General features: G+C 31.7%; 1 protein-coding gene across 1 annotated transcript in view; it reads left to right on the top strand.

Moving 5' to 3' along the window:
• The window catches only part of LOC106462906 (neural-cadherin-like), a 62,105-nt gene that overhangs the window by 39,662 nt on the left and 4,471 nt on the right, over positions 1–17,972 (top strand). The window contains exons 11-13 of the mRNA XM_022390592.1: positions 1,456–1,648; positions 5,566–5,748; positions 8,810–8,996. Coding sequence (XP_022246300.1) covers positions 1,456–1,648; positions 5,566–5,748; positions 8,810–8,996 — 563 coding nt within the window. The remainder of the gene's footprint in view (positions 1–1,455; positions 1,649–5,565; positions 5,749–8,809; positions 8,997–17,972) is intronic.

The raw sequence follows: 17,972 nt of genomic DNA, 5'->3' as shown, positions 1-17,972 counted from the left end.
GCTACTACCAAACTAGGCTGTGTTATAGTGAACTTTCCTAAGAGAAATGGCAACGTGATAACTACTACCAAAGCTAGGTAAGTTGTGTGACAGCTACTACCAAACTAGGCTGTGTTATAGTGAACTTTCCTTAGAGAAATGGCAACGTGATAACTACTACCAAAGCTAGGTAAGTTGTGTGACAGCTACTACCAAACTAGGCTGTGTTATAGTGAACTTTCCTTAGAGAAATGGCAACGTGATGACTACTACCAAAGCTAGGTAAGTTGTGTGACAGCTATTACCAAACTAGGCTGTGTTATAGTGAACTTTCCTTAGAGAAATGGCTACGTGATGACTACCTACCAAAGCTAGGTAAGTTGTGTGACAGCTACTACCAAACTAGGCTGTGTTATAGTAAACTTTCCTTAGAGAAATGGCTACGTGATGACTACTACCAAAGCTAGGTAAGTTGTGTGACAGCTACTACCAAACTAGGCTGTATTGTAGTGAACTTTCCTTAGAGAAATGGCTACGTGATAATTACATCCAAAGCTAGGTAAGATGTGTTACAGTAATTTTGTTTTAATATGGTTGCATTGTGATTAATATCAGATCATATTCATCCATGTTACTTGGACAATACTTAGGATCCAAATCACAATTCAAGAAACTCTTTCGCACGAGCTTGTTCATATTGTACACCATGAACTGAATATGAGCGAGAAAGGTAGAGTTAGTTAAATAATTGCCCCCCCAGTGGCACAGCGGTATGTCTGCGTACTTACAACACTAGAAACCGGGTTTCGATACCCGTGGTGGGCAGAGCACAGATAGCCCATTGTGTAGCTTTGTGCTAAATTAGAAACAAACAAACAGTTAAATAATCGATACTAACATTTTGAAACAACAGAAACTATCTTCAATAAATCTATAAAGCAACAAAGCGTATACATAAATTACTGGAGAGGGGGTAGTCGTAAATTAATTACATTTTCTGACGGTCAATAAAAACGCCTTAAAATATTATTGAAAAATTGTACACAATAACAAGTACTGTATGTACAAAATACAAATTAAATTGTTTGTTGTGCACTAAAAAGTCGCATTTTCACATATGTTTACTTCGTTATGCACACTTGAAGGTTCCGACATCTATGAGCCTTTGAAACTTGTGTGTGTGGGAAGAAACACTCCAGTTATCTAACCAGTAGTAGGATTTATTTGATGGAAAGAGTTAGATCATGTCATCTATGAGCCTTTGAAACTTGTGTGTGTGGGAAGAAACACTCCAGTTATCTAACCAGTAGTAGGATTTATTTGATGGCAAGAGTTAGATATTTAATATTCTTGTCTGAACTTAATGAAATCTGAATAAGTTTTAAACTCTTCTGGGTATCATGGCAACAAGGCCAACTAATCCAAAACAAAAACAAAAAAAAACAATAACACTACTAATGGATTTGTTTTCTTCAGATCAGGCATCCCGGACGAGCCAACCGTTTTTTACACCCTGATGAGAGGAAGCAATGAACAAACAAACAGCAAGGATACGTTCTATCTGACTCCTAGACAAGGAAGCAACAACGAGATGTGGGCTGATATAATGGTTAACAATCCCTTAGACTACGAACGTCTACAGCAGTATAATTTGACAGTACGAGTTGAGGTGAGTGATATTTTTTAACTTATCGCTGACCTACCAAATCCAGCAACAAAAAACGAAATCTGCGTTAATATTACGAAAGGAAGGGAGATTTTACACCCTAATAAGAAAATAAATACGTTTTGCATCATTATGCTTACGAGGGTGTAAGATAACGTCAACGAACCTAAATTGTTTTTTTTTTTACTTATGTTCTTAAACTACGTTGCTGTAGAGCTGTGCATCCATGCATGCACATACATTTTTGTGTTGTTAACTGAACTGTTATATCAGGTCTAGTGTGGTGCAGCATACGTAATAATAGAAGAGAATTTTCATCGTTCGACCGTACAAGAGTTTGACATATCAAGCTTATGATAGATTTTATGAAGCAAAAGACAATGGTGGTTTCATTAACGTTTAATGCCTAAAAATAATTACTTAAATGTACTTAAGTGTGGATATTCATTAAAGTGATTAGTTCAAATTTTAAGGTACTTACTAAACAGCTACGAAGAAATTGCATATTGATAATAAGTGAAATACTGTGGGATGAAAAAATACCTACAGTCTCCAATAGAATTATGATAAGAAGGTGAATAAAAAAGAGAGCAGAGCGACATCTAGAGAAACTCACAGAACGAGAAGTTGGTGTCTTTGGACACAATATAAGTTTGAGCAATATACTAATTCATATACATATATATATAATTTAAATATAAAAATATGAGAATTGGTAAGCAAGAGTTTTTAAACTATAATTGAAAACAATAAATAAACAAAACAGATACGAAACGATAGAGATATACTATGAATGCAACAAAACAATGTAAAAGGCGATACATTTCACACAAAATGTGCTTTATAAAGGCGTGGCAAGACTTATGTATTGGATACACCTTGAGTAGGTTATATAGCATTAGCAAATGCAAGATAGGCCTAACAAGAGTTAAGTATATTTTCTACTTGCTACTCCACTGTTATTATTATGTGATCCATCCACATGGAAGTCATTCTTTAAACACAATTAATAATAATTCCAAGGTTTAAAAAATACTTGAATAACCCGGAGAACTATTTAATGACTGGGCAATAAATATGAACGCAGATTAAAACGACGTATAGTGTATTTATTGAGAGCTGTGAATTTGGTTTATAAATATTCTTATCATACATATATATACTAGCTGGAGTACCCATCTCCTGGACGAAAGTTATGTAAATTCATGATTAATGAAAGGTTATCTTAAGACATGAAAAGTTGCTTCCCTTATACTTAATTGTAAAAAACGCCCATACAAACTGCAAAACACAAAATGTGCAACCGAAACATTGCGTGTACCTCCGCATGGACCCAACAAACCTTCACGGCAAATTTGGTGAAGACCCATGAAGAGGGGGCGAAGTAGTGGTAAAAAACACGAAAACGCAAAATGCCCATAAAAACCGCAAAACTGAAAATTTGTATGTAACCCCACATGGACCTAATAAACCTCCATACTAGTTTTGGTGAAACTCCATTAACAACCTGCGAAGTTGTTACCTGGACATACAACAGACAGTACTATTATACATATATATATATATATTTATCAGTATTCGAGAACAGCTGGTATCTACACAAGTAGGAATATTTTTCAAATTACATTAAATTATGCAAAAATCAAATTATGAGTACGGAAGTACGGACGACGTCACCATATGGGCAAGGGAGGTGTGGGTGAAGATAGTACTGTGCATAGCAAAGGGGAAGATACTTGGGGAATGGATCTGTCATCCCTCGGAGCCCTATTTCAGACAGCAGTGTTAATGTGTTAAGGTTTCATTTGTGTATAGACACTTAAAGTACCGATATTGTCATTCTGTCAAGTAGGAACCTGGGAGCACTACTACTGAGTTTTAATACTTGTTCCCAATACCAAGAATTTGTATCTAAGTGTATTTAAACCTGATATATGTTACTAGATAAGTCGACCAGTTTGTCATTTATGATCAGAACATTCGGATCAAAGTGTCTTTTGTATTAGAGGTGTTAGATGTGTATCGTATTGAGTAATAGGTTTAATATTGCACTCTTTGAGACGCCCCCTACGGCTGTTAGATTCGCTCAACTTTTACGTACTAAACCCATTACGTGAGTAGTCAAGGCAGGTCACTTGACTGTTTTAATTACTTTAAAAACGCTGCTGCCTTTACATTTTATAAACGTTTTGCATTTAATTACAAAATATCACAACCAAAAAAATTATATGTATATGTTTCGTACGCAAAGCACGAATTTCCCCCCCTAGTAACTAATTAAAACAATGTTAGAATGGAGTAGAATGGCTTGATAACAGTGTCATAAGTTGCAACTTTTGAGAACATTCCAACTATGTAGGTATGTTTGCTATTCAACTAATAAATACAATTATTTGCAACTTAATAGAAAAATGTTTAATTATCATGTAGATGTTTACGCATTTCCCCTTCTATGTAATTAACTGGAAAACTTTATCAAGGCCCTGATAGATCTGTATAAAACCCTTCAAAGTACAGTACATCAACTATAGGTAAAATAACGTTACTTTCAGAAACTGATCTCACTTATGTAAATATATTTATTAAAAACTCACCAACTTTAAGTATGTAAGGCTAAACTTATTTAAAAGAATGCTTTCGACCTTTTGGCAGCATATGCGGCACTATACGATAGAGAATTACACAATGAAACACCGGGATATCAACTACATAATAAACGGCTATTACTGGTGTTTATTATGTAGTTGACGTTCCGTATTTTCATTGTGCAATTCTGCATCCGATAGTGGCCGTACGTGCTGCCAAAACGGCAAGCGCATTCTTTCAAATAAATCTATTTTTACCAATTTTAAACCAGGTGTTTTCCTAGTGTGCAGTTGATCACAAATTGGGCACCAATAAAAATATTTGTGCAGTTCAAAATGCACCTATATAAGTAAGTTCAAGATGATAAATATTTTATTTTCTTTTGTTTGTAATTAAGCACAAAGCTACTCAATGGGCTATCTGTGCTCTGCTCACCACGGGTATCGAAACCCGGATTCTAGCGTTGTAAGTCCGCAGACATACCGCTGTGCCACTGGGGGGCGGATAAATATTATAAAATATATAAAATTATAAAATTCCAGAGTTAATAAATAAATGTTTTTACTAGAATATTCTTCATTTTTTGGATCATTTGTTAATAAGCCTATATACATGAGGCGCCATATATTAAATAATGATGAAGTTAGAATATAATTTTGCAGTTGAAAAACATCCTTAGGAAAGTCCCGTTTTAAACTGTAAGTTTTTAATTAAGGTTAACAGTTGTATAAGCCCCCCAGTGGCACAGCGGTATGTCTGCGGACTTACAACGCTAGAATCCGGATTTCGATACCCGTGGTGGGCAGAGCACAGATAGCCTGTTGTGTAGCTTTGTGCTTAATTTGAAAACAAAACAAACAGTTGTATACGTATTTTAATAATTTATTTCTTCTTTGTTCAAATATGCTTTGTTTCTAAGCTGGGTGATGAAAATCCGTTCTTGCTCGGTTTCTAAGCTGAAGCATGGGTAGGCCGGACATGATAATAGTCAATGGTCATAATTTGTAGCAGTATTTATTAACAGCTTAAACTGTTTCTTCGCAATAGCCTGTTTACTTACTTTAATAGCAGTGCACTGTGACCATACAACTGAACACTTATTAAATTATAAAAACTACTTATTTAAATCACGTGGGCGAATTTAGGAATAAAGGTCAGTCTCAGCAAGTTAAGTAGCGTTGAAAAGTAAATGTTATACAAATAAAAGTAAAACTTCAAAATGTGCACATGATTTATATTCAGCCATATAATCTACTCATAAAATTTCTAGTACTGTAGTGAGACAACGTGTTAAAAGTACACATACAATATTTTATTGAATATTCTATTTTCAGAATAATGGACATAACATATTAGCTGCGGAATGTACGGTTTACGTCACGCTAGAAGACGTAAACGATGAAATTCCTTTATTTATTGAGACAGAACAGGAAACAGTACTAGAAGGCGTGCCTCCAATGACCAAAGTGACCACTGTGACTGCTGTTGATAAAGATGGGACATATCCAAACAATAAGGTATGGTTTATTAACAATATTAACTTCAGATTAATTTAGTTAGTAGATTTTTTTATAGCACTTTGCTTTGGTGTCTACTTAAGTGGAGGGGGTTGTTTTCTGAGCTGAGAAAGGTTTTGTTTTCATAGAGCTGATACTGATTTGTTTGTTTTTTCTTTTTAAGGCTTAAATGCTTTGGTTAAGACTTGATCTATATTACTTAAGAAACAAATAGTTTTCTGGTGCAACATGGACACTTTAGTGATTTGATTTTATTTGCCTCAGAAGATGTATTAAATTTAGCATAAAAAATAATGTCTAATGGATTTGTGCTGCCATCTATTGATTGTAATGAGAACGTTAACATATTATTGTATAACGAAATTGTAGAAACATAATGCTATAAAATACGATAAAATATTATAATTTGTATTCATGTATTATAATTCAAGGACTCAGCAATATGTGCTAACTTATAGATTTATCATATAAACGAAGGTCATCTATTCAGGAACGAATCTATGTGGTGAGAAAGAAAAGTTTTGGTTATTATCATTATACGACTTTACGAGGGGATAAACTCATATTTCGCATACGTAGTATGCACTAAAATTACACTGAAAGAATATTTACCAAAAAATAATTTTAAAATGTATACAGACGTCATTGAATCTTCGACATCCTGCATACAAAGCGTGTGCTGTGTCACATGAGCAAAAATCCAAAGATGTTTTGATATATACAACATTATTAAGTGAAGTACTATATATATGAGAAGGTTATATGTTTTAAATATGTAAATCCTTTAAATAATACTGTTGTTGTATTATGTAGTTAGACATGACTGAAACAAAAACCTACTAAGCAAAACTTGGAGTTGTATTTGGATTTAAAGTAAAAATGTGTAAAAACATGGAATGAATAACGAAATATATCTCTGAACACAACATTTTTCGTATGAGCACCTTGTCTTTATGGATAATCACCATATTTGACTAAGATCTTGATTTTTTTATCGAACTCTTTATAAAGAGACGTTATACAATAGAGAATTTTTAAAGTTCTGGTTTCAAGAAGTCTAAAAATCAACTGTCTTCGTTTTTCGCTATTTCACTTATTTTTTCTTCGAGAACGGTATGAACTATTTTTTAATCTCTCCTAAAGTATTAACAAAGTATTGGGTCCACAGCCACTAGTAACGCAAATGGTGTAATATTTTATTCCCTTAGAGGATACTTCGTTCTTCGCGCAAAAAGCGCATTTAAAATTTAGTTCTAATTCTCAATTGTTAGGCGCCTGTATTGAGATAGTTGAAAATGTATAATATTTATAAAATAGTGACTTTTTTAAAATTATGGCATCAACAGTTTTAAAGATCAACTGCTCGTTTTTTGGGTTTATTTTTTATTAACTTCTTGTGTGCATATGTGTCTAAATTGATTTTGTATCTCATTTTAAACCTGTAATAATAATTATTATTATATTATTTTGCGCAATGTGTTAGCTGTAGAGCATCGAAAATGAATTAAGTTGTGGCAGTGAGTGTTAAGGTTAATTGGCGTAGATTATATAGCGGGTAAACTCTTGCTTCGTGTACGAAGCATATTTAAACTATAGGCCTAATTATCAACTTTTCGACGCCTTTTGGAATTTGTATTTTGAGATATATTAGCCACGAAAAGGTAAAGTATTAACTTACTGTGTTTCCTGTTACAGAAGTGATTGTCTTTAAAATTAATGTTATAAGCGTCGTAGCTTTGCACTCATAGAATAATGCACGTTAAACGTCGTTCACTTTTGCACACGTATGAACCTAAAAGAACCACTTTACAATTAGTTAATAGGAGTATCGTGTTTTTATGTGAGCTATTACGCATACACGCTCGGTCTGACTGACACACATTGTTCTCTTAAGTATATAGATAACAATGGAAGAAATGTAATTGTGGAGAATTATTGTGTTTTCTGTTCAATAATATCGCATAAAAACCATAGATAAAGAGTAAATTCAAACTATAAACGAAAGAAAATGACAATTATGTCTTAAAAGTTGATGGAAAGCTAAAAGCTTGATAAAATATAAATTGTGGCGAAATATTTCATGATTGTAAGTATTTTATATGGATGAACAGATTTAATAAAATGGTCTTGATGGGTATTAGAAGTATTCAAGTTCAATGGTGGATGTATTTACTCTACCAATAGATTGAATTATTATGAGTATTGCGCCATATTTATTTTAAATATTTTCTATGGAAATATTTTATTAGCATACAATGTTTCTTCTAAATTGGTTTTACTGCTACGAGAAATGCAATTTCATTACTTATATTCAATAATAAGTACATACTAACATTGTCTGTAAAGCTTATGAATCTTCTTTCCACCAGCCTAAATTTTAGAAGCAATTAGAAATATAAGATAGAACACTAAAAGCAAAACATATGACAAACGCGTAATAATTTAAATTTCGTTTTAGCTAATATTTATGGATGTGTTTTATGCATGATTTACATAATTTTATCTTATTGAAATATACTTAGTTTATTCAAGTAATATTTTTAACGTTTATAGTAAATTTTACATAAAACAATGGTGATATTATGTTTGCAAAATGTTAATGTTTATTTGAATTTATCTAAATTATTTTTTACGTGTTTGGAAATTTATTTAAATAGGGGAAAAATATACAATATAATATTGTTAGAAATAATGTCAACTATTTAGAGATACATTTGTAACATTGTCTCCCTTGGAAACAGCTCTGACTGATGCTTGTGTTTAAATTATACCTCAACGAAGCTGTTTGGCATAAATGATGATAATTAAAAGCATGCGTATATAAGAATACAAAATTTAGATATATGAAATTACCCAACGTTTCTATAGCAACGAATCATCATTTTCAAATTCCTGCTAACAGGTTTGTGTGTAAATTATTCGTCTAATTAAAATTAGACAGTTTTTACTTTTGTATTTTTTAGGCATCTGTTTGAATGATTTACATATTTTTACCGTTCCTACGATTAGGCATTTTCATCTATTTCCTAATTAAATTTTATACTATTTCTGTAATTTTCAGGTAACCTATAAAATCGAAGAAGGAGACGATAAATTCTTCACTATTGACAAGGAATTAGGTATAATTTACACAAAGATTGAGTTCGACAGAGAAATTAAACAGGCTTACGCTATTAAAGTATCAGCTGAAGACGGAGCTCTTTCCGATCGACCTCATGAGAAATTTGGTACTGCTAAACCAAATAAAGGTAATATTTCATTTAACTATTATTATTATTATTATTAGAGTACATACTAAACATGAGGGATACTAAAACATTAATTGTAAAAAAAAGTATATATATATAACAAAAACGTTTATGACAACTAAAATAATATAACTATTAAATCTTTTTCAGCATATCTAGTTTTGAATATGTTTGCAAAATTAAATTCTCGTAATACTTCTAACCTCCTGTAATACAGACGCATTTTTCTTAGTGTTTCGCAAATGCGTTATTATTAGTCTAGACCACCAAGCAAGAATTAATGACTCAATATCGTTCTTTTTCTCGTAACTTTCTACCAAAAATTATCATAGGCTATTAAAATTTCTAACCTTTTAAAGTCGTTTCAGTTGGACCAAAAACGTAACTCACATATATGCTTATTAAGTTGCCCAAGATTTAATTTCAATTATTTAGCCATGATTCACCACATTGTGTTTTAAAACAAAATAATCTAACTGAACTCAATCGTTTGTTTGACCTAAAGAAAAAGTGGTGTTAATTATATTGTATTCTGATTACAAACAGCTGAGAGTGACTTCTTAATTTCCTATTCAACATGCATAGTACATGCAACATCAATGTTGTACTGCTTTTACGTCTAATAAAAACAAGCTAATTTGGCCTATCGACTATTCTTATACAAGTCAAAACCATACAGTTAAAATATGTAAGATTGATGTTGTAATATTTTTGTTTTTACACCTAATAGAATCAAGCTAATTGGGCCTACTGGCTATTTTTATACAAGTGAAACCCATACAGATAAGACGTGGAACTTATTTTGTTGAATCAAACAAAAATGGCACTTTTCACATATCAAACTTTAATGATTATTATTTTAAGAAGTAGAAAGGTCCACTTTTCGAAAGCTTCGGGTTATAGGGTTTTTATTAATTTTAAGATCGGGATTATTCTCTATACTTTAACGTGTTAACATGTTCTTTTTTTTAACTACTTAAAATGACGTATATCAGTTATTTTCAGCGTTATAAATGCGAATAGTTAACCCCTCACCTCTGTGTCCAAAGATAAATAAGCGTTCTTTTAGGACGAATTTACATATAAAAGCTCAGGAAGTATGATTAAATACAGAACTAATGAATTAGTGTTTTATACTGATTGTTTTAAATCTAGCCATGTTGAGGCATGTTGATTCATTTCGTGGAAGTCATTGTCTCTAACGTCATGTCCGCCTGTCATGGCGGTCTAGCAACACGGTGAAACTTGTGGAACTATGACGCAATTGTCTCTGATAGCACCATCGTCTCTACCTATCTTCTTCTGCGCGCCATCTAGTGACACTTTGGGGAAGTGTGACATCATCCTCTCTGATGACATCATCGTCTCTACCGCCTCCCTATTGCCTGGCGATTCCTCAATGAGGCGCATTCATGCACACTTACGACAACCTTACTATTGCACTAGTTTGACTTTATCATATAATTATGTTTGACAAAATATTTCATTTTACACATGATACTTTATAGTTTTATCTTACATGAGTTTTACAAGTGTGGACAGTGTTACTATGCTTTCACATATGACTACATCATCAGTGTCTAGATTTAATTATGTTACAATCAAAACCATTATTTTAACAACAATCCTACTTTACATATGATATTTCTCCCCAGTAGCACAGAGGTATGTTTGCGGATTTACAACGCTAGAAACCAGGTTTCGATACCCATGGTGAGAAGAGCACAGATAGCCAATTGTGTAGCTTTGTGCTTACTTCAAAGCAATCAAAAACAAGCCATAGGATTTTAACAAATCTATTATATCACTTTCACAAGTCAATGAGACAACTGTTATAACATGCATGTTATCCATTATTTGAATGAGGCTAATTCATTTTACTACAACTAAAAGTATTAAATGAACAACTTACTGTTTTCCATTTAATTTCTATTAAAATTTCCTTAAACATTGAGACTGTCTAACGTTAAGACACACATATACAATCTGGATACTGATTTCAAGCTAGCTAAACTTTGACTATTAGGAAATACAAAGATCGTTACATAGTCACGTGGGAATGGTAGACAGAGTAAAAAAAAAAAGATATATATAGGAGAGAAATTTTTGGCGTGAAGCAAGTTGGGAACAGTCTGATATGTTTGTTATTCAAGGCCACTGACTGGCTCGATAAACTTTGATTCTAGGCTATATATGTCACATGATTTTACTATAAAAAGAGGCAGAAACTTTTATTAAAATAAAAATCAATTATAATATGTTGTTGCTATCTATATATTTACATTATATTTAATATTGAAAATAATTTGTTCAAATTCTACATAAATTTAATGTTCACTTTACAAAACACTAAATGTGTATTGATGCATTTCAGTTATATATATGATATTTACATAAATATGTGAAACGTATGAGATTTCATTATACACTGATGTCTAATTATTATTTTAAATATCGCATGTTATGATGTTTCGAAAATGTTCTTAAACAGTGTTATTATATATTCAGATGAAATACTGCATAGAATGGGTTGTTGACCTACACATACAGTGCATATATCACTATGTTTAATTTTAACATCTAGTTAATAAACTTTGTAGTAAATCATTTTCTACACAATAAATGTGATTAATCATTATTATAGAATAGCAACATTTACCATTTTCTCATAAATATTTGAGGTCTGATATAACTGAACGTTCTTTTATAGTAGAGATTAACTGACATCACGTGCGTGCTCCAAATTACTGTATCAAGTAGGAACTCCATAAATGTATGTGTGTTCTTTCTAACTGACGTCATCAACATTGAAAGTAAATGATCACAGCTAATGTGCATGTATCCTACCTTTGAAGATTTTAAAAACAAACAAAATCTGTAAAATAACTGTGATAACAATAAAACACTTCTTGACAACATATTTCAATTTTTTGTTTCTTACGATAAAAGACAAGAAAATACACATCTTTTATTTCACGTTTTAAAAATCCATCATGTTGATTGCTATCATTACAAAATAAACTTTGCAACCAAAACAAACTCTTTGTCCACTATACATTAACTCTGACAATGAGAAATGAATTTTGTATGTCACTGAACTTAACAGTCAGAAAAACTAATTTATATATATTATTATACTTTACATAACAATACAGAAAGCTAAATGCACATTCATGAAATTCTCAATATTTGATGGCACAATAGGAAATTATTTTCTTCTTCTAAGTTACTACCTTCTGTTTTGGATCCAGAACTCAGATATTTGTCATTTAAATATAATTTTACAAATATAACATACAAAGATCTATACATAGTATAACTTCTTGCAGGTATAATCGCTTAGATGTGTAAAGAAAGTATCGTCCATCTTACAATTGGTACAGTGTTCTTCAATTTTATCTGAAAGACAAGTTCCTTTGACAAGCTGACATCATAATAACAATTCATATTTACAAATAACACAAACTGAAATATGTATGGATTACCAAGATTAAATTAGTGTACAATTCTTGTTATACTTCCTACTCAGTTAGACTCTCTTACTGACCTGTGTATACATATTTATAAGAATTGATTTAATTTAATTATTCAATTTCTTTTCATTATGAACTATAGTGTTTAAGTATCAAAATGAGAAATCTGTGCACATTAATTCTGCCATTCTGAATTTGATAAAACAAAGAGAACCTTATCAGATCGCATATCAATACCATGATAATAAAATTGATACATAAACAAAATAGTGGGGATATTATGAACACACACAACACGATTCCGTACCTGTAGAAGAACATTTTGTTCAGTTTTGCTCTGTACAGCTACACTAATGTGTGAGATCCACTATTTAAATTCCTCCCATTCAGCTGAAGATTAAGTGATACCATCCTTGGTTGGATGTAGTTTTCCTTTTCCAAATTCCTTGAACTGTCGAATATGAATATTAAAATTATTCTCGTAAGTTGATAAAGTGATGTAACGGTCATTCCCAACAAAATAGATATATCAAGTGCTTTTTCACGTTGTATAATAGTAGAGGAATCTAACTGTTTTAGTGAATATTCTTCACTGCTAGATTTGATCTTTTTCGTCATTTTATTAATGTCAGCAGCATTTCTTTTCTTTTCAACAGACTAAATTATAATATAGAAGATAATTAGTAAACACAGCGACATTATTTATTAATATAATGAATATGACTGAAAACAAACATTATTATGTCAAAAAACACAGAAACTAGATTTATAAGCAAAGAAATATATATAATGATATACTTACATTCTTTCTTCCATGTAATAGAACTGCATCAGTCTGATTACTAGTGGTGAAAGAGACAGGGTATTTAAATTTTAAAAGTGACCCAGATTTGACAGAACTTAAGATTGTTTGTTTTTGGCAGATATTAAAAATTAGAATATGTCTTAAACTTGTAACTGAACTGATCAACACTAATCAGAAACAGCTAACTCTGTCGCCATTCAAGTACATGTAAATATATCTCGTTGTATCGTGTAATGAAATAGAAAATCTCATACATTTTACATGTTGATTATTTACTTAAATTCAGTGAGACACTGTGGATGCCATTGTCTTTGACGTCATGTCCGTCTGTCATGGCAGTCTAGCAACGCGTCCCTCTGGTAACATCATTGCATAGCGCCAGCTCCCTCTGGTTCCACTTCCTGGAACTATGACGTAATCTTTTCTGACGTTCTGTTGTCATATCCGTCTGTCCTGGCATTCTAGCAATGGACCCCTAGCAATTTGTCCTCTGGTGACATTCCGTGAAACTATGACGTAATCGTCTCTGATGACATCATCGCCTCTACACCTCTCCTACTGTGCGTCATCTAATGACACTTTCTGGAACTAAGACATCGTCGTCGTCTGTACTCCACCCTTATTGCCTGGTGACCCTCTACTGAGGCTGCATCCTTTGGACACAGGGGTGAGGGGGTAACTACTAATGCTTCCAGTTTAACTAAAAGTTATTTTACTTATGAATTTGATATTAATAGATGGATTGAATATGCTATAATTATCAAAATAAACATAGTAGGATCATTTGGCTATCCAATTCTCTCTCTACAACAAAGAAATGATCGCATTTACTGTGTTTCATATAGAAATATAAGTGATTAGCTATTCTTATTTCATTAAATAAAGTACACTCTCTATAAATGTCATTTTTAGATGTCTTAACCATTCTCTCTAAAACAAATTCAAGGCGAGAGATTGACGATTATATCTATAAGAAATTAATTAGATGAATTTACTCTGCATCAAATAATAAGCACGACTGATTTTTTTACCTTCGAAAATGTATTACTTGAATATACACCCTACATTAAACAGAGTAAAATAAATGATTATTCTATTTACAATAAACGGGTATGATGACTTTTCCTATTATAATAAATACTTTCAGATTGGTTGATCGTTGTAGCTAAGACAAATAGCACAATTGACTATTTTTCTATGAAACAAAATTACTTTGATGCACTAAACATTTTACAATGAATATTCTTTCTACGATAAGATTTTAGGACTATTCAGACTTCAAGAATACCTAGTTTAACTACTTATACTAGGTAAACAACAAATACATTGGTTGACTGTTCTAGATACAAGAAATGTAATATTTCATAGATCTGCCTAATTAATTGAATATTACTCATAAAATAAATCGACTTTTTACTGTATTTTATCAACCAATATGCATAAGTATACGCATAAGTATTATTTACCTTTGCTACAAAAATAAACACATCAAAACCCATTTTAGCACAATATTTTCACTGTCGGTAATTTCCCTGATGGGAATAACTTTTATGGATCGTAGTAGATAAAAAAACACAAACTGTTCTTTGACAGGTAAAAATAAAATAAGTATAATACTTTATTTGCATATGTTATATATATATATATATATATGTGGAAACACAATACTGAATCTTTTATTTCATAAATATTCCAAAGACAGTTGCTTCAACCCGTTAAAAGGAATAGAAGAAATTCAAAATTTGTTTAAGTTATTCAGTAAAAATGAATAGAGTCCTAATAGTTTCTTTAAAAATATTTTGAAATTTTGCAAACCTTTTACGTCTATTTCTTTTCTTCAACGATTGGATACACAATTTAATACTACTTATGCAGGCTCTTTAGAGATTTAAGAGAACTTGAAATAAAAATTCAATTCACCGAAACACTTTCACTCGTCTGATAGTTTCTTTTACTTTTAATTTTTTTTCATTCTTTCAGATGTTAAGTAAACTGGCTTGAAAAAAAAAGGTTTCCTAGAGAATATCGTAAAAGGTTCACACGGGAAAAAACACTTGTGTACTTTTTATCTCTGTTTTCCACATTTTTATGTAATAGTCTTTTTGGATAATTGTAAATGATGAAAAAGTGCGGACCTTAGTCATTGAGATTGGGAAATCGTAAGAGCTAACATTAGACAATCACTTCCGCCGAATGGAAGGATTGTGGGTTTAGAAAAGTGTGAAAGGAAGATGATCAATAAGGCTGTATTTCTTTCATATCGTTGGTTGATTCAGGTGATTTTTTTCAATATGAGCTGCCACACACACACACACATATATATAAGAAGAATAGGCCTAAAAGCTTCAATATTTTTAATACTTTACATAATAAATCCACCCATCTCTTTAAGCAAACGACCTATTTTTCAAGTATCAGTATCATTGGTATCTGTAGCTTATGCCAGAAAGTACAACTGTTTTTTGTTTTGTTTTCATAAAGACAGTAGCACAGCTCCAAGAACCAGATTTCCCCTATCCTATACCTACTACATTATAATTCACAATATCTAAAATCAGCGTCTTTTAACATTTTATCATATAATATTGAATCCTGCGGATTCAGAAACATTGAGTGAAAGTCGCCACACATATAAGCTATAATACTGCGTCTCTATTAATGTTGTTATGCTTGCCATACTCTAAAGCCCCTGTTCACACCATATTATATTTATTTGGGCATTAGAGCTAAACAGGAAAATAAAGTTTATGTTTTATATATGTGCAACCTTCTGGAGAAAAAAACAAACATTATAGATCTCTTTAGTAGCTATGTATTATACCATAAACTTACTAGGATACACCTCTGTGAGATATATATATATATTACGCTATGATCGTATACTTATATTATTTATATGCATTTTATGCTCTAATTGTACTGAAATATACATTTGTAGGAGTTGTAAGTGCTTTATTCTATAATTGTACTGGTATAAACTCCTGAAGGACACACACACATAAATAATATGCTACACTTAGCTAATATCAACCTCTGTAGGTGGTAAATATTTTGCTGTTATGATACTAGTGTATACCTCTATAAAAGGGTATATATATATATAAAGTGCACTGTTGTCAGTTCCCCAAGATGCATACAATTAATAAGACTGACATATAACAAAAATTTTGATATGTAAAACTTTAAAGAAAAAATCAATTCCTTACCCTTATAGATCTTTACTCTGTAATTGATGCAACATATTAATACAAGTATTGTATGATTGTCGTTTTTTTTTTAAGAACTAAAATCCTGAATTCCCGAAATGCAACCGATAAAAACTAATACAATGAAAGATTTAGAAAAGTTTAATTTCTTTCAAGAGATGGCGCAAGTTGTTTGATTGTATTTTATGCAATACAATTATAACAAAAATCAATACGGAATCCTTAATTTAACCATGGTGGCGATCATACATTTACAGCATCTAAGCCATGTTTGGTAGGAGCATGTAACTTCAAAACTATATATCTATATATAAACATTTTCATCAGGCTTTACTAACTATCTGAAATTCCTAAACCAAAGGTTTAGAAACACACTCGTGTCTTCCATTGAAGTTGCATTTTTCTGATAAAATACTGTACAAGTGTTTGAGAAAGCTAAATTTTGACTTTTTCATTAACGATGTGAATTGTAAAGAAAATAGTAACAAAGTAGGGATAAATTTGCTGTTAATTTTATTGGCTATATCATCTAGAAGTAACGACACAATATATAAAGTTGCATATATATATATGTGTGTGTCAATATGTTTAATATTTTTTGTTTTCTTTATTAAGTAAAACTGGCATATTTTTATGCATTCGGTGGATTTAGTAGGAATTCCATTATTTTTAACCAACTCACATTACGTGTGATTCTCGATAAAACAAAATTGTTGGTTTTAAAGAATTCAGTTCATATTAAGGAGATTAATTAAAGTCGTTGTTATACAAGCGAGATGTTGAGCAAGAGCTTCAAGTTTTTTCGTGAAATATATATTATACATTTGTAAAAACGCACGAGCTAGCCACATTTTAATACAATTATGATATGAAATCATTCGCTGTACGTTCTGATGTCGCGGTATTGTCATGATGTCAACAGTTTGCTCTGCCTTGTTGGCAACATGCAGGTTGAAGATTTTGCTTTATTATATATATGGTCAATGCCGTGATTTTTTTAAGACAAATGTCTGCGGTAAATATATATAGCATATTTATACGACTTTACTTTATTACGGTTTTTCTTGTTATAAGGCGTAGGATAATAAATCATAGCGTGATATAATTGCATGTTTTTTTGTTGTTAAGCGCAAAACTACACAATTGATTATCTGTGACCTACCCAACACGAAATTTAGCGTGATAAAACCTCAGACTTACCATCAAGCCTCCGGGAGACAAAACTATTTGGTTATTGTTTTCTTAGAGCAAAGGCACACAATGCTCTAGCTGTACTCTGTTCACCGCAGGAATCGAACACTATGGTTTAGTGCTGCAAGTCCGAAAGCTTACCACTCATCCATCGGGGAAGATATAATGCAGTTAGTACCATAGTGATTTTTCGAATTGTGTTTTTATCAGAAAAACTTTTTTCGTGTGTGAGTGACTTTTTTTTTTTCTATAACCAAGAACATTTTTTTTTTTTGCCTACAGCCACTGTTGTGTGTGGCCT

The sequence above is a fragment of the Limulus polyphemus genome, unplaced genomic scaffold, assembly GCF_000517525.1.
Source record: "Limulus polyphemus unplaced genomic scaffold, Limulus_polyphemus-2.1.2 Scaffold49, whole genome shotgun sequence".
Lineage (NCBI taxonomy): Eukaryota > Metazoa > Arthropoda > Merostomata > Xiphosura > Limulidae > Limulus > Limulus polyphemus.
The sequence above is the reverse complement of the archived record's forward strand: the minus strand, read 5'-3'. Positions and strand labels throughout refer to the sequence as shown.